Source organism: Rhinolophus ferrumequinum, chromosome 11 (genome assembly GCF_004115265.2).
Source record: "Rhinolophus ferrumequinum isolate MPI-CBG mRhiFer1 chromosome 11, mRhiFer1_v1.p, whole genome shotgun sequence".
NCBI lineage: Eukaryota > Metazoa > Chordata > Mammalia > Chiroptera > Rhinolophidae > Rhinolophus > Rhinolophus ferrumequinum.
The window spans coordinates 52672396-52695402 of NC_046294.1; the positions used below are offsets into that span (position 1 = coordinate 52672396).

The 23007-nt window shown below is 44.2% G+C and overlaps 1 protein-coding gene across 1 annotated transcript in view; it reads right to left on the reverse strand.

Annotated features, from left to right (window-relative positions):
- Window positions 1-15943: 15943 nt before the first annotated feature.
- Window positions 15944-23007, reverse strand: part of TENM4 (teneurin transmembrane protein 4) — a 719375-nt gene continuing 712311 nt past the window's right edge. Inside the window, exon 32 of the mRNA XM_033120388.1 lies at window positions 15944-21421. Coding sequence (XP_032976279.1) covers window positions 20663-21421 — 759 coding nt within the window. The 3' untranslated portion in view covers window positions 15944-20662. The remainder of the gene's footprint in view (window positions 21422-23007) is intronic.

The window sequence follows — 23007 nt, forward strand, 5'->3', positions numbered from 1 at the left end:
CTTTATTAATATATCATATAATATTAGTTTCAGTTGTACACAATAGTTATTCAACTTTTATATATCTAAGGAAGTGATCACCATAAGTCCAGCAACCATCTGACACTATACCATACTACCACAATATTATTGACTATATTCTCTACGCTGTATATCATATCCCCATATTTTAACCTATATCATGTCCCTCTCTCTAAAGAACTTTTAACATTTCTTGCAAGACAGAGCTACTGGTGACAAATTCCCTCCATTTTTATTTGTCTGAGGAAGTCTTTCTTTCCTTTTGAAGAATAAGTGCTTACTGGATATATAATTCTCAATTGGTGGTTTTTTTTATTTCATTCAATATTTTAAATACTTCACTCTCTTCTTGCTTTCATGGTTTCTGATATAATTCTTATCCTTACTCCTCTATAGGTAAGCCCCTCCCCTGGCTTATTTCAAGATTTTTTCTTTGTCTTTGATTTTTCTGTAGTTTCAACATAATATATCTTTGTGTCAAATTTTTTGGAATTTATCATGCGTGATGTTCTCTGAGCTTCCCTGATTTGTGGTACGGTGTCTGTCATTACTTTTGGAAAATTCTTAGCCATTAGTTCCAATATTTCTTGTGTTGCTTTCTGTCTTCTTCTCCTGGTATTCCATCATGCATATGTTAAGTCTGTTGTAATTGCCCCACATTTCTTGGATATTCCATTCCATATTTTCCCACATTCTTTTTCCTCTTTGCGTTTCAGTTTGGGAAGTTTCTATTGACACATTTTCAAACTTGTTTTCTTTCCTCAGCTGTGTTCAGTTTGCTGAGGAGCGCTTCAAAGTCATCTTCATTTCTGTTCTATTGTCTTTGATTTCTAGAATTTCCTTTTGATTCTTTCTTAGAGTTCTGTTCTCATTTCTCTGCTTACATTACCCATCTGTTTTACATGTTGTTCACATTTTCATTAGAGCTCTTGTCAGCCGTAGCTATTTTAAATTCCTAGTCTTATAGTTTCAAAATTTCTGTCATATCTGAGTCTAGTTCTGAAGCTTGTTTTGTCTCTTCAGACTATGTTTATGCCTTGTCTTTTTTGTGTGTGTGGAAAGCTGAACATGATGTATTAGGTAAAAGGAACTGAGTTAAATAAGACTTTATTGTGAGGTTTTGTGTTTATCTAAGAATTAAACTATGTTTACAGCTTGCAGTGGCTATAGGTGTTAGAGGCTAAAATTTCCTCTACTGTCCTTTTTTTGTCCTCCCTGTTATCTTTGGAATTCTCTAGAGACTCTTTCTTGAATAGGGTCTGAGCTTTGCAGTTCTTTCAGTAGTGATCCCCTGCTATTATACAGAACCGTGATTGATGTGGTGGTAATGTTTGAAGGTGGGGCAAAGTACCCCATAATTGTATAATTAGGCCTCAGTCTTTCAGTAAGTCTGTGCCTCTAGGCTTTAACTTCACAAGCAATTCTCAGTCCCCCCCCCCCCTTAGGTGAGACAAAAAGGTCTAGAAGGGGCCGGAGTTGGGTACAGTTATGTGCTACATAATGACATTTCGGTCAATGACAGACAGCATTTAAGATGACGGTCCTATAAGATTATAATGGAGCTGAAATTTTTTTTTGCCTAGTGACATTGTAGCTGTCGTAAAGTCGTAGCACAACACATTCCACATGTTTGTGGTGATGTTGTTGTAAACAAACCTACTGCGGGCTAGTCGTATAAAAGTTCAGCACATATAATTATGCACAGTACATAATACTTGATAATGATTATAAATGACCATCTTACTGGTATGTACTTACCATACTTTATTGTGTTTTAGTGTGTACTCTGTACTTACATTTAAAAATATTTGCTGTAAAGCAGTATGCTGTGTTATCCCGACAGCAGCCTCCTACATCTCACATTTACCATGTCTCTCGATGGCATCATTTTTTCTTGTGCTTCATTTAATTCACATGTTGTTTTATAAAGTTAGTGTAACCTAAGTGTACACTGTTTATAAAATCTACAGTTGTGTATACAAGTGCCCTAGGCCTTCACATTTACTTACCACTCACTCGCTGACTCACCCAGAACAACTTCCAGTCCTGTAAGCTCCATTCATGGTAAATGCCCTAAACAGGTGTACCACCTTGAATTTTTATACTATATCTTTATTGTATCTTTTCTATGTTTAGATAGGTGTAGATATGTAAATACTTACCATTGTGTTACAATTCCCTGTGGTATTCAGTGCAGTAACATGCTGTACAGGTTTGTAGCCTACAAGCAATAGGCTACATCACATAGCCTACGTGTGTAATAGGCTATACCAGTTAGGTTTGTGTAAGTGTACTCTGTGATAGTCACACCATGATGGAATTGCCTCACAATGTATTTCTCAGAATAGATCCCTGTTGTTAAGCAGCACATGCCTGTTATTTCCCTTCCTCCAGTTACATTAGGCTCTGGTACAATAATTTCCTTTGAGGAGAACAGAATGCTTTGGATGTATTTCATAATGGTTACTTTTCTCCTCTTCCTGATGGAAGCATGAAGGGATTTTTCTTTGTTACGCTGAGAACCTGATGGGGTTCCTGGAGGTAGAACTCATAAAAGTGTGGGGATTTTCCTAAGATTGGGCTCTCAGAGTTTTTAACTCTCAAACTAGTCCACACTGAGCCTCTAGCAATTTGTCAATTACAGTCTAAATGTTCCTACTACCCTAATAACATGGGTGAAAAAAAAACTCTCCTATGACTCAAAATCTAAAAGCAATTCAAAAAAATATTGATGCATTTTTTTTGTGTTTAGCAAAACTCATCACAAGCAAAGCTGAAAGACAAGTGACAACTAGGAAAATATTTGCTACTCAAATCCCAATAAAGTACTAACAACTTAAAAATTGAGGAAAAAAGACCAAAAATTGCTTAGAAAAATGGGCAAAAGATAGGAACATACATTTCACAGAGACAGAAACAAACAAAAAAAGCTTTTACACATGAGAAAAAATACGTAACCTCAATCATAATAAGATATACAAATTAAAAGTATGCTGATTTATCAATTTTCATTTATCAGATTGGGAAATATCCAAAATTTTGACAACATATTCTGTTGATGAGACTGTGAGGGAAATAGACATTCTTGCAATCAAATACCTTTTTGCTAGAAATACAACTTTGGAAGTGAATTTGATGACATATTAACAAAATCATATATTAATTTACCTTTTGAAACAGCAATCCTACTTCTAGGAATATGATTCTAAAGATATACCAACAAAAGTAAATATGACCTAAGCACAACACTGTGGTATAATTAATAATAACAAATGATTGGAGATAGCCCAAAATATCCATCAATAGGGGACTAGTTGAAGAGATAATGGTATAGACATGCAATGGAGGACTATGAAGCTCCAAAAAGTGATGGAAAGATCACTATATACTAATATAGATTTCTAGGATATGTTAAATGAAAAAAAAAAGCAAGGTACAGAACAGGACCAGAGTGTGCTAATTCTTGTTGAATACAATAAATACAAAGTAAATAAATACAAATAAGAAAATAAACAATGAAATATTAAACCTAATAAGTTATTATGTATGAGGGGAGGGAAAGAAAAGGTTGGAAAAACAGACACTGAGGTGAGATTTCTATAAATTTAGATCATTATATAGTTTTGACTTTGTAGCTATGTAAATGATTTATATAGTTAAAAAAAATAAGTTGAATGAAGAATAATATCAGTTCTTAAAAAACAAATGAAAACAAATGACCCCAACTATATCAGTGTGGTGATATACCACACTGAGAAAATATTTCTTCAAATGATGTAAAACACTATACAACAACAAAATACTGCAAAGACATCTTAAACTATATTAATTAGTCTTGTTATTGTCAGTTTGAAACTATTACAGGTTTATTGTGGGATAAGTTGAAAAAGTAATTATGTTAATGTGTTTTGAAATCAAGATTTTCAAATTAAGAGGAAAGAAAACCAAGTACAAAATCAAATAAGTAAAAACCATGTAATTTTAAATTACAATTAGAAATGCAGTAAGAATTTATGATTTTCCTCCACATTTAAAAAATAGAATTTTTCTTGCTCTGTTCACTGAAAAGGCCTAGAAGCCATTAAAACCCTGTAGCAATGAGCACCCATATCTTCCAGACTGTGGTATCTAAATACAATCTCTCAGTAAAAGGAACAAGGAATCCTTTGAGAAATGATTGATTCCAATTTTAGGGTCTGAAATGTACAATATGAGTTAGGGATATCTTACTCTGTTAGAAAGTAAGGAAGCCGTATAAGACACTGGGGTCATGTCAAAAGGACTAGGAGCCAGTTGGCCTAAGGTAGGACAATTTGCACATCAAACTGCAACCAACCAACTGAAAAACACATCATAAAAATTCATTAGTTCATGATAGTTGGGAAAAAAAACTTATTTCTAAGAATATATATATAAAAATATATATATATTATATATTATAAGATATATAATATATATAATATATATAAATATAATTATATATTATATATAATTATATATAAAAATATATAATATATATAAAATATAGAATATATAGCATTTTATATTTTATAAAAATATATTATATATATTTTATATATTATATATTTATATATAATATATTATATATATAAAATATATACATATATATTTACATACATATATATATATATATATCAACTAGGGCACCAATTAATTGATTAGCAATTGATAAACAAAGGGCAGGAAAAAAATCAAGAACGTGTCCTGTCTTTCCTATATAAATTGCATTTCAGAGTGAAATAGTTGGAAAAGAAACATTCTTCTTCTCCCTCCTCTTCTTCCCCCACCTGCTCTTCCTTCTCCTTCTCTTTCTTCTCCCTTTCTCCTTTTACCCTTGTAAAAATTACTATAATTATTTTAGTTTTTCCAAACACCTCAAGTATATCAAATTGGATTCATCATAATTCTTGGTTTATAATATACAAATATCACTGGTGCTTCCCAGGTCCTCTCTTGTTTGTTTATTCATTTCACATTATAATGAACTTCCATTTACTAAAATTCTTCACTGATAGAGTGGATTGAAGTTATGAACCACAAAAATATCTCCTGATAGTTTAAGAAATGTCCAAATAATTGCTTAATTAGTAGAGAATTATGTTACAAAACCTATCGACTTAGACTGACAACTGCATAATTCAGTTACTTACCAACAATAATGTTGGGAACCTGGATTGATAAGAGTTCTCAGTTCTTTGCTCCCATTTGGCTTGTGTTCCTACCTTTACCTGTGTAGAAATTACCTCAGTGCTGGGAATGACTTACCAGTTATGGCTCCCACAGAATCACAAGCAGTCTCCCCAATGATAACAGGCTTGGTAGGCAGCTATTTATATTGGTTAGGATTTACAGAGCCTTTTAAATTTGTAAGTTTATGTTTTTCTCCAGATTTGGGAAGTTTTCAGCTTTTATTTCCTGAAGCATATTTTCTGCACTGCACTGTCTCCTCTTTCTATGACTCTAGTGACACAAATGTTAGACCTTTTCATGTGGTCTCACAGATTCCTGAATCTCGATTCTTTTTTTTTTCTTTTTCCAATCTTTTTTCCCCCATGTTGTTCCAATTGGATACTTTTAAACAATCTATTTTAAAGGTCATTGATTCTTTTTCTGTCATCTCCATTCTGGCATATTGAGCTTCTCCAGTGAGTTTTTAAGCTTTTGGTTATTGTACTTTTTAGCTGTAAAATTTCCATTTGGTTCTTCTTCATATCTTTCATTTTCTGAGACTTTCTATTTTTCCATTTGCTTCACAAGTGTTCACTCTTACTTTTGGAGTACTTTTATACTGGCTGCTTTAAAGCCTTTGTTAGATAATTTCAGCAATTGTGTCATCTCAGCATTGGCCAAGTTGAGATTTTCCTGATTCTTCATGTGCCAAGTATCCTGGATATTTTGAATATTATGTTATAAGTCTCCAGACCTTATTTAAATTCCACGGAGAAGTTAAAAAATTCAAAAGCAAGCATCTGACTAAGTTGGGTTCAGGCCACAAGTTCTGGCCAACTTTCTATGGACTGTGGTTTCAGTGTTTACTTTACAAAGAGTTTGTCAGGCTGCTCAAATCTGTGTGCCACCCAATAGCCAGTCTGGGGCCTGGGCCATGGTCTACTGCTCAGTTCAGTTCTCACAGTTTCTAGTAGGCTGCTTAGGGGCAGATCTCTGCGTGTGCCACTGGGAGTGGGTGCAGGGGTTCACAAACAGACCACTTACAGGTCCACTCTCCTGAGCTCCTCCTGCTCCATAGTCTCCCTGGTGTTTTCTGTTTCTGTGAGGCTCCCTTTTTGGTTTTCCAGCTAGAAATCTGGGGCTTTATTTATCCTCCCCCACCTTCTGACATCTGGTGGGAGAACAAAGAGGGATAAAAGTAGCAGGGGATACATTCACCCCCACTCTTGAGATCATCACTCCTCTGATCAGAGAGCCTATACCCCCTCCCTTAGAGTTTTGGGTGTCAGAAGCTTCGGCTGACACTCTCTGGACACCCCTGTCTCATCCCTCAAGCATGAAACAGAGGGTTTCTCCTAGAGTCTGTCTGTGCTGATACCCACTTCCAGGTTTGGGGCTGGCTTGAATCAAGGCCGGGAGGCTCTAGAGGAGAATACAAAAGGTAAACTTATTGCCAATTCAATGGCACTCAAAATTCTGGTCTTTCCCCCCATCTGCCTGTTGCTGTTTACTTGTCAGACTCCTCCTGTATCTGCTCTGTGCAGATTCAATAGCTGCTCCATCTTATCTGGAGCCAGAACCTGAAAGTTCTTTTTTAAAGAAGAGTCCTACATAATAAAGGAATAATAGACTTAGAAAGTCAGCATTTTTGCACTGCTTTAACATCACTACATTTCAACACCACTAGAAATAGGACGACTACACATCATGTGCCTCCTGAGAAGATGCAACAGAAAGCAATGAATTAGTCTTGCTTGAAACAACTGAAGCTGAATTGCACTAAGCCTTTAGAACTACCTGCTGGCTTACAGGAGATATGGGGGCCTAAGAGTGAAACGACAGTCTGAAGAGCCTTCACCTCAATCCAGGTTGTGAGACCGTCTGTATAGTACAAATGACCTAGCATCATCATCAAATAAATGGCACTAAGAAGAAGGTGAAACTATTATAGATTACGGGACTTCAGAGATGTAAGTAAAAGGGGGATAAATCTCATGGGGAGAAGATTCAGAGAGATAATGAACGCACAGCGCCCGGCAAATGGGAGATGAAAGCTATTACTACCTCTTGTCACTTCTCAGAGTCTCAGCCTCCTCTTCATTTGTAAAACACAGGAGATGACAGTCTCTCAGGGCTGCTCAAGGACCAGACGATTCATCTATGTTAGGTCCCTTTTCCCCTGCACCAGGGTAAGAAGTCAGGACCCTGGCCCTATCCCAAGCAGTGTGTACAGTTGGCCAGTAGATGGCAGCTTAGGCCCGCGTATCTGGAATCTGGAGCCATGAGGGAGCTAATCTTGTTTTGCTGTAAGAAGCTGGGTTCTGCCTGTGTTGTTGCCCTTCTGTCCCTAGGCAGGAGGCAAAAAACTGAAGGAGAGAATCAGTGTTGCGTCTTAGATATAATCAGGGTTTGAGTGGCAGTTTGCTGAGGATTCATTATTTGCTAGGTACCCCTCAGACCCAGTTAGACCAGGGTTCAAGCTCCGCCTGGCTAGCTGTGCCTAGATTCTGCTTCTTGTCCCAGGGCCTCCTGCTTCATCCTGAATTACCTGTGCGCTCGTCTACCTTGGTTCATCTTCCCTTCCTGGGGTAATTTACACCTTTGTACCCATCTACACCTGGGTGTAAGATGTCCTTCAGGAAAAGTTTGTCGAATGAGTAAATAAGTAAATGCATTCTGCATATTTAATCACTTATCCTTCTTCCCCAGCATACTCTAGGGTATATGCATTTTCTTTTTGTCTCTCAAAAAGGTAGCCTCCATAGTGATTAATAGAGCATACCCTGGGACTGGGCTGCTTAGGTTCAAATCCCAATTTCTCCACTTACTAGCTACATGCCCTTGGACAAGTGCCTCAGTTTCTTCACCTGCAAAATGGGGATAATGATAGCACCTCTCTTGTTCTACTATGGTGAGGACTAAGTGAGCAACTGCATTTAAAGTTCTTATAAAAGTGCCCGACGCATAGTAGGCATCCAGTGGCTCTTTAATTGTCATCGGAACCTTGCCTTGCTTGAGACAGATTTAATGCACTTGCAAAAATACATTCAGGAAAGATATCTAAAGGGCCTAGTATGGCTGTCTGGCACAGAGGATAGCTCGAGAAATAGCAGCTTCCCCTCCAACTCCTCTCCTCTTTCCCCTCCTTCTTGTTATTGAGGTTATCATTATTGATCCTTCGAAGAGGCCTAAGGTAAGTCTCCAAGCCCATGACTCATGAGTACTGTTTTGTCCACCTTCTCCTAACCCCAGGCTCAGCAGTGGCCTCTGCAGTAATCCACATGGTGGTGTTCGGGACAGCACATTCAAGACTGAGGGATCCTCCTCACAATGGCCCAAGGCTCAGAAGGCACTGAGGCAGGGGAAAAAGGGACCTCTGAAACTGATTTCCCTTCTCTGTCCCCTTTCAGGGGTGTGGGTGTGGGTGTTGTGGTGGTGGTGGAGGTGGTGTGTGTACCAGGGATTGTTATGTCTTATATGTGATCTCATTATGTTTTTCTGTGTCAGTCTGGAGAGATGGGAAAATGTGTCGGATGACCACTAGGTGGCGCTATCAATGCGAAGAAATTAGCTTGTAAGCTCATCACCTGCTCTGTACAATAGAGTAGAAGAGTAGACAAACATTGATCTGGAGAAAATCAAACCCGTCACCTCAATAAATTCCAGCCATCTGGTAACACTTGGGGTGGAAATGAAGACTGACCTAGGAGAATGTACACGGTACAGGAGCATGAACACTTGGGGGGAAGGAGGAAAAGTCAAGCCTACCTACCTGGTTGTCTGGCCCCTGCCCACTGGTCTCGTTCTGATTCCTGAGGCCCCCCCGACTGCCTTGCCCAGGAGACCTGCCGAGATACCTGCAGGACGCCTCAGTGCCTTTACCTCACCACACTCTCCACCTGTCATGCCCTTCTTCATTCCCTTCTCTTAAGTCAAGGTGTCGCCTCCCTCTGGAAACCTTTCCTCATCCAGATGGAAATGACTACTAGCTTCTTTGTGCCTCAATATCCCTACGTCTCCTTCTTTCCCAGGTTTTTGCCACTTTAGTGGACTTTGATGTTTACCACTGTGTGGTGGTTTCCTGGCTTGGTGTTGGTAGGGGTGGTAAGATGTCGGTTGATTCTATTCAGTACCACTGGTCCCCAAAGATATGTATGACAGCACCCCTTTGGGGTTGCAGGCCTCACCCTTGGCCTTAGAACACTGAGAATGCCCTAGAATGCTGAAAGTTTGTCCACACTGGGTAAGCAGTGTGGGGAGCACTGGCTATATAACTTGCATAGTCCAGGGCAAAATGAAAATACAGGACCTCTTGTTGAAAAACTACTAAGAATTTCAAGATGGAGACAGCAGAGCATTAAACCAAGAGTGGGGCCCTTCTGACTCCAGGGCCCTGTGTGACTGCACAGGCTGCACGCCCACAAAGGCGGCCCTGAGTTTACAGTTGAGCACAAAGTCTCAGATTGACATTGTGTTTGTTGAATAGTCATCAGGTGACCCACTGGGTGCTTGAAAGGTGACTGGCCATCATCAGACTTTTCAGTGCAGAAAGCCTTTCACATCAGAAATTTTCTTACTCCCCAGTTTTAGAGACATAAGAGAAATAACCTAGAATTTGGAGTTAGGCAAACCTGGATTTGAATTCTGACTCCACTACTTAATAGTACAAACAAACACTGACACCTCTAAGCCTTGTCTGTAAAATGGAAGATAATAACACCTACCATGAATATTGCTGTAGGTTCAAATAAAATTTAATGTAGAAAAGACTGGGTCTAGAGCCCTTGCCTACTGCACTTCACTGAGCTCTCCCCACTGAGCAACACTGCTTATCCACAGAAACAGCTGCTCAGGCAGACGTTGGGCCAATGGTTGGACAGTGTTGCTCACTGAGGAGGGTCACCATGTGGTGAAGCCCCAGGGACCTCTGCCCGAGTGCTCCATGGTCTCTGGCAGCATCCACCGAATTAGACAAGCAATGAAAGAGAAAACGAGGGAGGTCCTGGAGAAGATCTTCAATCATAGAATCACCATGGGGGACATTCCTTCATTTTTTAGCTACCAAAGCATATGAAGGCTTTCTGTGCCAGGTGGCAGGGATACAGTGGTAAGTATAACAGCTGGGGTCCTGCCCTCTTTTCACTTAATACATGCGATCATTGTGTCCCGTTCTCTCGGAGGCATCTGTCACTGGCCAGCAGTCAGCCAGCGTGTACTTGGTGCCCACCATGAGGCAGGAAATGAGACCACAACAGGTGCTGTGAGACTCTACCACCCTCATTGGATGGAAATGAATGAAAGCTGTGTGCTTTCATTCCCAACAGTGAACACCTGTGACTCTTTGCAGGTGGGCTGTCCTTAGGCTGCTGGAGCTCCCTTTGCCTAGTACACAGAGAGCCAGAGGTGACTGGGAAACGACATCCCCGGAAACGGCCCTTAACCGGTGCAAAGGTATAAATACCCAATCCCCTGCCACGCTGGGGACAACTCTCAGGTGTGACTTTGATTGGTTCCACAACTCCCTCACTGGCCTGAGATCTGGATGACCCTCTTTTCTTTCTTGTCTCTCACTTTCATATGTCTGCCTGCTTTTCCTCGGTCTACTTCCTAACAACTTACTTTCAGACAAATCCTTGCTCAGGATCTGCTCATGGGGAACTCCTGCATTCAAGGAGAGAAGAAGAAAGGAGGTAGCGATTGTTCCTGGTCTTCACATTACTATAAACAGTGATGCAATGTGTCATAGTATATCATTATGAATAATAAAGTACAGCTTTGCAAAATAATTCCTTTTGTTATACATTAGAGTATATTCAAAATTATCCCTGAAATAGCTCACTCTCCCTCACTTGCATGCTGATGTGATTTTTGAGTAGGGAAAAAGAAGCAGCATTCCTGTTAGCTGGGGTTTGCACATAACCTACCCCTTTATTATACCAAACCTAGATATACTCATGGGAGTGGCTCCTGAATGTAAACATCAACCATTGTTGTGTTTTGCTGTGTTAAAAAAATTGAGACATGCTGAATCAGATCTCTGGGAATTTTTGGCTTTATGCCTGCCTAGACTAGGTTCACAGGAGTAGAGCTTGGAGGCCCAGGCTCCCCCAGGCCCACGTGAACAGCACACCTTCCTTCCACTGGGAACATCTTTCACTCTCATCTAATCTTTTCTCACCAAGCCCACCTCTTCCAGAAATTTTCTCAGATTCCTTCCTCTCCTCACCTAGCCAACCCTGAGCTCCCCTTCGTTGGCACCGTGGAAAGTGGTTTTTGTTGGGAAACAAACACCCCTCGTTTCCCTCAAGCTAGCCGGAGTCTCTGAGTTTGTAGCTGAAATTTAGTTTGTAGCGGACGCGGCAAGGAGCACACTCGGAGCGCTAGGCACGGCTGGAGGTGGGAGTTGGGGCTGGGCTGCTGTCCCAGATCATGGCTGTGGGCAGAGGAGAAACTGCAGTCCTCCAGAGCTTGGTTCTTCCTACAGTCAAACCTATGTCAATAAAGGACGGATGTCAGGGCATCTGCACAGCCCACTTACCTGAACCCAGATACCTTGCCTCAGGGTCTGGACTTGACCTTTAGACACTGGATGGGGTTCTGCTCCCCACAGCCCTACCTACTGTAGTGCCTGGAGCTTCTGGCTGCCTCTCTGTGCTTCTGCTGTAAAACTGACAACTCCTTATCATCCAGATTGAGCTCAAACTTATGGTGCTTTTTGATTTCTGAGACTGGGCTTCCGACCAGCTCTCTCAGGGCAAAACCTGGAAAGTTTCTGCTCCTTCACCAGACTTCTGAGTTCTAGCAAGCTTGGACACCGAGGCTTCTGGAGTAGTGACACAGAGCACATGCTCCTTGGTATCACAGAGTCTGTTTTCTGACTCATCACCCTGATTTGGGGATGTGTAAGCAAAGGGATCTAATATTTAGGTCCTCTAAGGCTATGTAGGTCACATATGTGAAGTGCTCATTAAATGTTTATTGATCAGTTACAATTTCTCCGCTAGGTCTCCTCTGGGGCCTGTCTATGGCATTCATTCAGTCATTCATTTGCTATCCATCCATCCATCCATCCATCCATCCATCCATCCATCCACTCACCCAATCAGTCATATAATAAATATCTGTATCTGAAGCAATGACTCTATTTCCTCTGTTCCTATCTCACAGACTGAAGAAGGGATTTTTTACTCTAAGAACTTAGTCCTGGGAGAGTGGAGTGGGCACATTTTGAGGGTTGGGGAGAAGATGACAAAAGTGAAGAAGCACAGCAAGTGCACTGCATACAATGTCAGCTACTGACTTCGCAGTGGGCAGGAGTACGCTTGCAGATTACAGGGGAGGAAAGAAAATGTTTCTCTTTGCCCGATGGGCCAAAGACTCTACTGCTCCTAAGAATTTATATTTTTCCTTGAAAGGTGTGTATCTCCACAAACACACTTGGGATTCTTGAAGAATAAAGAACGTATACAATGGAATATTACTCTGCCATAAGAAAAGATGAAACACTGCCATTTGTGACAAATGGATGGATCTGAGATTATCATGCTAAGAGAAATAAGTCAGACAGAAAAAGTTGAGAACCATATGATTTTCACTCATATGTGGGGTATAAAACTGAGAGCAACAAACGAGCAAGACAAAGAAACAAAAACTCATTGACACAGACAACAGTTTAGTGATTACCAGAGGGTAAGGGGGGAGGGGGGTGGTAGGAAAAGAAAAAGGGGGCCAAATATATGGTGATGCAAGGGGAACCGACTCTGGGCAGTGAACACACAATGCGATATATAGATGTTGAGTTATAGATATGTACACTTGAAACCCATATTATAGATACACTTGAAACCGATGTCTTCTCAATAAATTTAATAAAAACGAATAAAAAAGAATGTATTTGCAACTCCTACTGCCCCTGAGTCCTTGAGAGGGGACTGGCCTGAGGGTGGTGTCTGGACCCCACCCTAGGGCTACTCCAAACTGAAGACTTCAGACTTGAGACATAAACGCTGCATTGCCTGATGGAGTTGCCCGAGGCATGGAGAGCGATTTGCAGTGTGGGAAGAGAGACAACCTGAGAGACTCCAGGGTGAGGACCGGGAACAGTGGGATGAGCGGAGTGGAAAGCCCTATAAGGTTTAACTCCTAGACACGCCTTCCCTGGACATGGAAACGGCATGTTAATACTCACTGTTAAAAGTTGTCATCCTCATACGTGGTAGCTTTCTCCATGGTCTCCAACGGATTGGGAAAGGTCGAATTAGTCAGGCAGCCTTGAGGGTGGGTTACAGAGGGCAGCGAGGGTTGCGGCATACTGAGGAGGAGACTCCTCTGTTCTCCACCACTTTTTCCTTTCTCAAGGTCAGTGGCAGCTGCAACAGATTTGCCAGGAACACAGGGGAGGCAGGCACAACACCCAGTTCAGAGGTCTTGTGGCCACATTCAGAAGGGGAGAGGAGACAAACCCCTTTTTCCTCGAATATACCAGAGAGGGTGGACCCCTAAGGCAAAGGGAAAGCTGAAGTTATGCGACCCACAGCGGAGCACCTGCTTTGGGCCCTGGGGCTGCACAGGGGATTAGATAGATACAGCCTTTTTCAGGCTCGAGACCTCACACCCAAACTTATTCAGTCTTGAAGAGGGCCTGACACGTGGCAGGTGCTCAGCGAGTGCCAAATGAGAGGGCTTCAGTGGGGCTTCAGCTGGGCGGTGTGTGCAATGGCGCACAGGTGTGAAGCTCCGCGAGTCCGATTGGGGGTGGGGTGTTCTCGCAGCTGACTGCAGTGCGGAGGGAGGGGGCGGGGAGGGGCAGCGGACCTGATGCGCCTGCTCTACTGGCTGGACGTGGTAGGTTTCGTTGCCTAAGGGCATCTCAAGTGGTGCGCTAAGGAGCTTATTCTGTTCCTAGTATAAAGGACGGTGTAGTTAGCAGCGGTTCTCAGGGCGTGAAGGGGCGGCCGTATCACCTGGATACATGTTAGAAGTGCAAACTATTGTGCCCTATCCCAGCACCGATTCCGAGACTGGGGGTGGGGCCCAGCAATCTGTTTTGATAAGCCCTCCAGGTGAATCTGATGCAGGCCCCAGTTTGACAACCACTGGTGTAGGGGAAAGAGTGCCAGATTTTGGAAGGAAGGGGGGTGCGGTGGGAGTGGGGTGGAAAATGTACATGGGTGAAGGCCTGTTGTGCTCTGAACAATATGAAACATGACTTACCCTCTCCTTTAAGGTGATCTGAGCAGTAACCGGGAGGCCTATGTACCATCATACCCTCGTTAGAGACGTCAGACCAAGCCCTAGAAGGTTTCAATGACTTGCCTAAGACCACACAGTAAGTGCTAGAGCCAAGTTCTGCACCCAATTTGGCATGACTCCAAAAGCAGGTGTTTTTGCACCATTGCAGGTGCCTCCTGGCACCTCAGAAGAGTGATGGTCTGGGCAGCGGTGCCTGAAGAGGCCAGGGTTGCCTGGGTGGAAGGAAGAGCCAGAAGCTGGAAGCTCCTTCCCAGAGGGCCTGGTGCCGGGCCTGTCCTGAGGCTAACGGGAGAGCAATGAGCCTCCTGCTCTGACTCCTGCCCTCAATTATTTGAATTTTCATAAGGTTTGCCATTCACACCAGGAAGCTGGGCATAGCAAATGTCCTTTCCTAAGTGACCAGCTGTCATCTGAGACTTCTAGAATGGAGAGGTTCAATGTGAGGTTAACTGAGAAAAGCAGGATGAAAAATTACCTGTATGCTGCAATTACAACTACCTTAGATGTTTGTTTTAGGAAAAGATTCTTTCAGAACACACAGAGGAAAAGAATAAAAACAATGCTAAAGGAATTTTCTTTTTTTCCAAGTTGTGTTATGTGGTTATAATACCTTATATGATGAATACGCATTCATTTATTTTTAAAAGTGCAACAGGTGACACCCCATGTGGATCGCTGTGGCACAGTGGACAACTCCGTGCCCAGTGGCAGAGCACAGGATCTCTCCTCAGTGAGCAGTGGGGTTGTCCCACCCCTTGGAGTCTGTCCCCAAGGCCAGTAAGGACAGCAGGTGGGATGTGGTCTGGGGGAGCAGGGGGACACAGCTGATGTCAGCAGTCCGTTGACATTTGTTTACACCCCAGGGTCTTTGTGTCCTCTGGAAATGCCTCTCCATGTCACTTGTCACCTGGAGGGATTAAGAGGGACTTTGGACGAGGACAGGAGTCCTGCAGGTCATCCTGAAGACAGAAGTGTCATGCAGGGTCTCAACTCCTGCTCCCCGTACAAGAATGCAGGATATGGTGAGGCCAAAAAGGAACACCCATGGAGCCACAGGTAGGGGGTTCATACCACTATATTCTTGATGACGCTGGTCGAGACACAAAAGCAAACATCTGCCAGTACCCCAAAAAGAGGTCTTCCTGCACCCGTCTCGCTGGTGGCTGGACAAGACACAGGAAGTAGGATCAACACGATCTGCAATGTAATCTGCTTGCTAACCGCACTTGCTAGCCGCAATCCGTGCTTGCTAGCATAGCCACGGCAGTTATATTAGTGGCTAATGGCTAACTGGTTACAGCTGACAGCCATCTGCTACCTGAGCCAGCACCTTTCCATGTGAGGTTGAGAGCCTGGAAACTGCTCTCCTGGCTGTGTCCCTACAGAAGCATCTAGAAGTGCAAACTCAGAGGGCTGGCTGTGGCAGACACTGCTTTCTAAACAAAAGCCATCAAACACCTTTAAACACAAAATAGTCTTTTATTTGTCAACGAAGGCTACACGGGATCACTTCTGGTTTTGTTTTTATGCCTTTTTTGTTTTTTCTAGAAGGTATCTACATCTGCATTTATTTACAGCCTTGTTGGTATTTACAGTCAAGAATACAGTGTTAGAAACACAAAAGTGTTGAGAAAAAAACTTCTCAAAATTAGTTTCAGACTTCAGGAAAACTATTTCCACATGGTAAGGCCAGAGTCTCCAGTGTTGGTTGTCCAGAGGCAGCTTGGGAAAGTCCTTTTGCCGAAGCTGCAGGTTCAGAAGTCTTCAAAAACAACAGGCAGGTTTAGAAAAGTGGGATTCTGGTGTTGGGTGAATCCTGGGCTGCCGGGCACCACCAGACAATTGTGACCCAACTTCTGCCAGGATAGCTGAGCCACCTGAGGATTGGTTCTCTGTTGGCAGTTTGCCCGCAGAATCAATCACATTTTCTTGGGGACCAAGGGATGCCCAGTATCATGCCTTTGGCATTCCAGAGGGGGTAAGAAACCCGACATTGGCCCCATGTGGGCCTCCCCCAACTCTGATCTTCCACATTCATGATGAAAACTAAGAGCTCACCGCTGTCTGGGGTGGCCAAGTACACAAGGCTGGTTTTTGAGAATGTAAAGGTTGGAGAGGATAAAGTTTCTATCACCTGAGCAATGAGTCTTTAAAACAAGTTTGCTGTTTTTGGAAGGTTAAATCAACTACAGAGTTCTTTCTTTTAGTCCCCTCCCCTTAAAAAAAATAGACAAGTGTATAAACCTTGCTGGGAATTATGAACCTTGAAAGGAGGGCTTTTAGTCCTAACGGGGATCCCAAGGGAAAAAAAAAAAAGAGATTGGGTTCTTTCTGGGACCTCCCCGCCCCGTCCCCCAGGTGGCGGGCCCCAGTTCAGGATCCGAAGCCACAGCCTGGGCGTAATGGTTGCTGTGAGGAATGGAGAATAGATTTGACTCTGAGCACCGGGAGATCAAACCCCAAAGCTGGGGACCCTGCCGAAGCCTGGCAAGCTCCTTCCTTCTGGGCACCAAGCTCAGCGTCACTGCCCTCACCATGTGACGACCACACGTAACAAGGCTGCAGATGTGAAACTGCATTCTAAGATTTCACATGGAAAGCCTTGTCTTTGCATAATGGAAACACCTGCCATCTATAAAGGTGGTACTTAACAGTCACAGCTGAAAAGGTCCTTTTTTTTTCCTTAAACAAAACTGATTCCTTGTTATGTGTTATAAAAACACGGCCCAGGTTTACTCACCTCCCTCCCCTTACCATCACCTCCTGCTCCCTGCCCCATCCTGATTATTTAAAAGCACACCCCCTGGCCACTCTCAACCTCTTTGTAACAATCCTTAGGAATTGTTTGAAATCCTCCATCCCTAGGTAGAAATCAGGTACTGGTCTGTTCCTTGGCTTAATTCTTAGCCAATGATTCTGAGAGACAAGCCATCAGAGGCTGACAACGGTGTAATTGACTATGGAGTTTCTTCCCCTTTGTTATAGCTCTGCCCTCCAAGGCTGTCTGTCTGGAGGGTGGGTAAAAAGGAAATCTCATCTTATAAAAAAAAAAGTTGGGGAAGCACTGAAATCCTATTTAAGATGATGGCAGAGGGGCTGAGGATGAAGGGCCGATGGCAGCTGTGGATGGTAGGGGAGAAGGCAGGACCTCTTCCAAAACAAACCTTTTTCTAGGGTCAGATGCCAACATCTCGCCGAATCATGAAGCTGGGCCAGTGATGGAGGGCTGGTTGCTCCAAGGAATGGACACATTTTGGTGTGTTAGTGCCAAAAGGATGGGTGTCATCAAGGAGGGGATTTGATGCCTGGAGGCCATTAAATAGGCACCAGGGAACTCTGGCTTCTGCCTTCAGGTTCACTCTTGCTGCAAGATTGGAACTGCTGGTCTCAGCAGAAAGACAGACTCAGAAGAGAGGCACTGAGTCACCTGCCAGCCTGAATGGAAACCAACTCCAAACCAGCCAACCAAACCAAGGCCGGAAGCAGCAGCTCCAATAGCAACAGCACCGATATAAAACTGAGGTGCATCCTGTTGCCTAGCCACACCTGAGATCCTTTCTCTAAACCTTGGGGATGTTTCAACTTCTCCCTGCACAGAAGCTGGGCCTCCTTGGTAGGCAGCCCAGAAAAAACACAACATTGTTCATTTAAAGAAAAGAAGTGCTCAATAATTCTGCGTTTTTGATCTTTAAAAGCCCACACTACTACTGTGGTGGGGGTGGGGGTGGAGGGTGAGGAGGTTGGGCAGGTGCAGGGAGATGACCCCCTGGGCTGTCATGTTACCTCTGACCTCCAAGTACATGTCCCCAGCAGGTCGTGACTGGCATCAGGCAGCCAGGATGGAAGTGATCAACTAGACCAATGGGCAGGAGAGCTTTGCCCAGGGACCCCTTTTATCCAGAGTACGTTTTGAGAGGCATAAAGTCGATTTTGGATAAAAAACTGTGTTCTTCAGGCCAAACTGTTTTCTATCACCTCCAAGAATGATCCTGCTGGATGGGAGCCCACCACCAGCTCCTGCCATGTAGGGTGGATCCAAGGAGCACTGCCTCCGACTCAGCGGAGGTCTGGACCCAGAGGCACTGGGCAACCAGTGGACAAACAGGCCAAGGCGCATACACTGTCACAGCAGTGTAACGTTTTTTGGAAACAGGAAGAGCACTTAGCAAATCACATCCTCTAATCCCAGTGGGATGACATAAGGCGAAACCTCCTTTCCCAAGAAGCTGTGGATGCCTCCCTCTGCCAGGCAGAACCCAGACGACACACCGCTCCGATTCTCATGCAGTGAGAGACCTTCTTGGTTTCATTAACTTGTGTAATATTCTGAAGACTCTGTGAGTAAGGCTATAAAGGTGCCATGAGCGTATCAGTCCAACAAGGTTGCCACGGGGAATAGCTCAGACTCAGAATTCATTTTCCACACTTAATGTAAATGTAACCCATAAAAGTCCCATTTTCTATGAAGCCCAGCTCAAAAGGAAGCATTTGGCTTCCCCTCCTGGTCTCCCAGAGCCTCCTGAGTGGTAATGACGATGGTAATTAGGCAGATGGACCAGGAACAAGGAACTCCTAGCTCTTGCTGCCACTCTCCCCACCCTCCATGCTTTCCCTGGCCTGGTTGGCTGCCGCCTCTCCCGGGGCATGCCCTCCAGGTGTGGGTCATACCTGCTCCTGAGAGGGCTTAAGCCTTTTCCCAATGACCTCAGGCATAGGTCTTTAGAGGGACAATGTAGTCTGGCCTCTAGGATCCATGGGTACCAGCCTCAGGAACCTCCCCAATCCGGGTGGGGTTGCAGGACACCACCAGGCCACACCAAATTAGCTCTTTCCTTCTTTTTTCTTAATCTTTCTTTAAAACCCTGGTTGGGATCCTCTAGAGGGGAAGCTGTTTTGGAAGAACTTCACAGAAGGAATTTCCTGAAAGCCTCTCCTGCTGCGTCCCAGCTCTGCAATTAGCCCCTATGTGGAAGGCAGAGGACCCCTTCAGGAGCTGGTTAGCAAGATGCTTGGCTCACGCCTTCTTCTCTTTGGCTGACTTTTTCTTAAACATCTTTCCAAAATTAAAGGCCACCAAGCACCCCTCTCCACACTCCTATTTCTCAGTGGTGGCAGCTGAGCAGTGGAGGGAAGACACCCAAAGTCATGGGGAAAAGGCTTCACCTAGGAAGGCAGGCTGGTATCCTTGCCACCACTACCATTCCTTTGCCATAGTGGCCCTCCCCTCCCGGGACATGGTGCCCACATGAGGGCTTGCTGTGCAGTGCTGGTTCTCATCCGACTTTGGGAGACAGGAGGAGATGAATGAGGAACATCGTGGGAGGACCCACCAACCACAGACATCCTGGTGCCTCTGCCTCTTGGTGGGGATGAGGCTCTAAGCCCCAGGATGTTATGTCACCTGACTGGGGAAAGAACCCGGGAGACACTTTCTCCATCCCAGCATGGGGGTGGCACTGACAATTACACAGGGTTTGCAAAAAGGGTAGGGGGTCTCATCTAGCATCAAAATATAAAGTTTGGACAGGAATTTGGGGCAGCTTGAAAAAGGTGCTGAATGACATCATGAAATTCCTCAGAGAAAGATGATGCCATCTGTGGTCTTCCAGAGGCACGAAACACAGTGAGTAAAAAGCCATCACTCATCTGCGGGAGCTTGGCCAAGGATCCTCAGGTCCTGCAGACCCACCTTCCAGACCCCCCTAGAAGTTTGATACTGGCCTGTTACTCTCTGTACCCCTCACTCCTGCCCGACCCCCAGGGAGGAAAAGGTTGCACATGAGACAAGTTAGCACAGACACTCGTGTCTCACATCACACTGGGTATCGAGGGGCAGACAAGGACACACCCCAGGAGATATGTCTCAGAGAGGAGAAATACACCCCAAACAACAAGGAAAAATCCTCAGGGAAAAATGGAACAAGAGACAATAAAGTTTTCATTGTGATCACACTACAGGAAAAAAAAAAAATACCTTCTTTTCTTTGCAAAAAATGTGTGAAGGCCAATTTTGTGTTTTCTTTTTCTTAAAAAAAAGGATGTTGCACGAGTTATAATGCAACCAGTATCTTGCTGTTGTTGTTTGTTTCTTTTCTGCACATGTTAAAAAAAGGATTTTTTTTTTTTTTTTTAAAAAGTACAACACAGTCACAAAAGAGTAGCTGTCTTTGGCAAGAAGTCCAGGCCGTCGTCCTTTCTGTCACCTTCGACCCATCTCGCTCTGTCTCATGAAGTGGATATTGGTGGCGCTGTCTGACAGTTCCGGGTACTGCTCCACAGAGATCACGAAGAAGCCATCATAGCCTTGAACCCGCCCTGCGTTCAGCACCTGCTGCTTCTCCCCCTCTGTCCAGGCCCGCAGGCCTTCCTCCCCTTCCCGAAGTCGCTGCTGCTCACGGGCCCACGCCTGGCGCACGGCTCTCTGCCGGGCCAGCTCTAGCACCCGCGCCTTCTCCTCATCCAGCGTCGTCCCGTAGCGCGTGTTCAAGCACAGCGCCCCGTACTGGAGCTGGATGTCTGTGTAGCGTCTAGTCCTACCATTGAGCATCGTGTTGATCTGGGACACCGTGACGTTGACCCCATTCTCCAGGGTTCGTCGCCCCCCACTGAGGCCCAGGATGGCCAGGTCGCCTTCAGAAGGCCCTGGTTTCACAAAGTAGTGGGTGTCCACCCCGTCAATGGTGAAATGCAGGTTCTCCAGGTAGTGGGCATTGTTCAAGATGGCAGCAATCCTCCGCCCGTCCTCGTTGGCCACACTGATGATGTCTGTGGTCACTCGGCCGTCCTTCAAGGCAAACTTGACCCCCTTGCCAAAGATTGAGCCACTGGATGCAAACTTCTTTGTCTTTGGGGCTTGCTGGCAGCTGGTGATTGTTGAGCCATAGAGCTGGTCAAAACGTTCTAGGGTGACGAAGGCCTTGAGCTGTTTTTGCACTTCACACTGTACCCCAAGGATGGACTGATGAGAGGAAGGGGGAGAGAGAGAGAGAGAGAGAGAGAGAGAGAGAGAGAGAGAGAGAGAGAATGAGACAAAGGAAAAACAGTAACCAAGATCCTGGAGAATCAACTTAGATAACTAAGTCAAATCTATACATACAGTGTTTCCCCAAAAATAAGACCTAGCCGGACAATCAGCTCTAAGGCGTCTTTTGGAGCAAAAATTAATATCAGACCTGGTCTTATTTTACTATAAGACTGGGTATAATATAATGTAATATAATATAATGTAATATCATATAATATAATACTGGACCTTATATAATACTGGGTCTTATATTAATTTTTGCTCCAAAAGACGCATTAGAGCTGACTGTCCGTCTAGGTCTTATTTTCGGGAAAACACGGTATTTATTAATGGCAGGCAGCACGCAGCTATACTGCTGACCACTATAGCATCCAGCCATCCTCCATCCATCCAATCACCCATCCTTCCATTCAGAAACTGTTCAGAGAGCATCTACTTTGAGTCAGGCCTTTTCCTGAGCACTGGAAATACAACAATGAATCAGACGTCATCCTTCCCTTGAAGAACTCACCATTTGGTGGGCAAAGACATGTGACAACAAGAAAACTGCCATCGAATGTGATAACTGGTAGTCTAAGAGAAGTAATAGCTATCGTTAACATGTCTTCATCTTTGAGCTGCATAATTCACATTCGTTATCTCATTTGCTGTCCATATTAACATTATATCACAGGTACTATTACTATTCTGATTTTACATCTAAGGAGACTGAGGCTCAAAGAGGTTGTAACTGGCCCACACTCATACAACTGGTAAGTGTTCAAGCCAACATTTGAACTCAGGTCTGATGACAGAGGCTCAGTTTTAAGGGCTGCCGGAATAGGGAAGAGCAAACAAGGCTCAGAATATCTCAGCCTGAAGGTGGAGGAGCGAGGTGGAGAAGGTGGGGTTGTTCACGGATAAGGGGGTGATGCTAGATGACGGAATGGCAAGAGACGTATTCTTGGCAAGAAGGTAAGATAACAAGCAGGTAGTGATTTATATAAACCCTCTTACCCTGCTTTACTGCTCTCTGCCGTGTGTATAAATGATATTGAAGGAGGGCCTCCTGCCCACAGTGCTTCCTGGGGGCTCCTCAGGAGCCCCTGCTCTTGGCTGTTTGGGGGACAGGTTGGGCCCTGTCTCCTTGACATACCACCTACTTGTCCCTCCCATGGCTTGGGGAGCTCGGCGGAGCAGCCGACTCCTGGGCTTTATCAGCAGCTCAGGGAAATGGCTTTAGAAACAGGCCCATCCGCTTCTCATTGAAATTAAGTCCTCTTTATAATTAATAGAACCCTGTCTGTGAACAATTATTTCCTAGAGTTTCACGAAAGTTGGAGTGCTCAACAACAAAGATCTCTGATGTCTGCCAAGGGCAGAAATCAATAATTCATTGACAGGAGAGGTTGGCAAACAGGCTGTCAGAGACTGGGGCTCTGTGCAGTGGAGAAGGGAACCTGGTGGTGGGAGAAGAGCTGAGCTGCTGGAATCAGCCCTGGGAACAGGCCGTGCTGTGGGCACGGGGGCAGCCCAGGGGA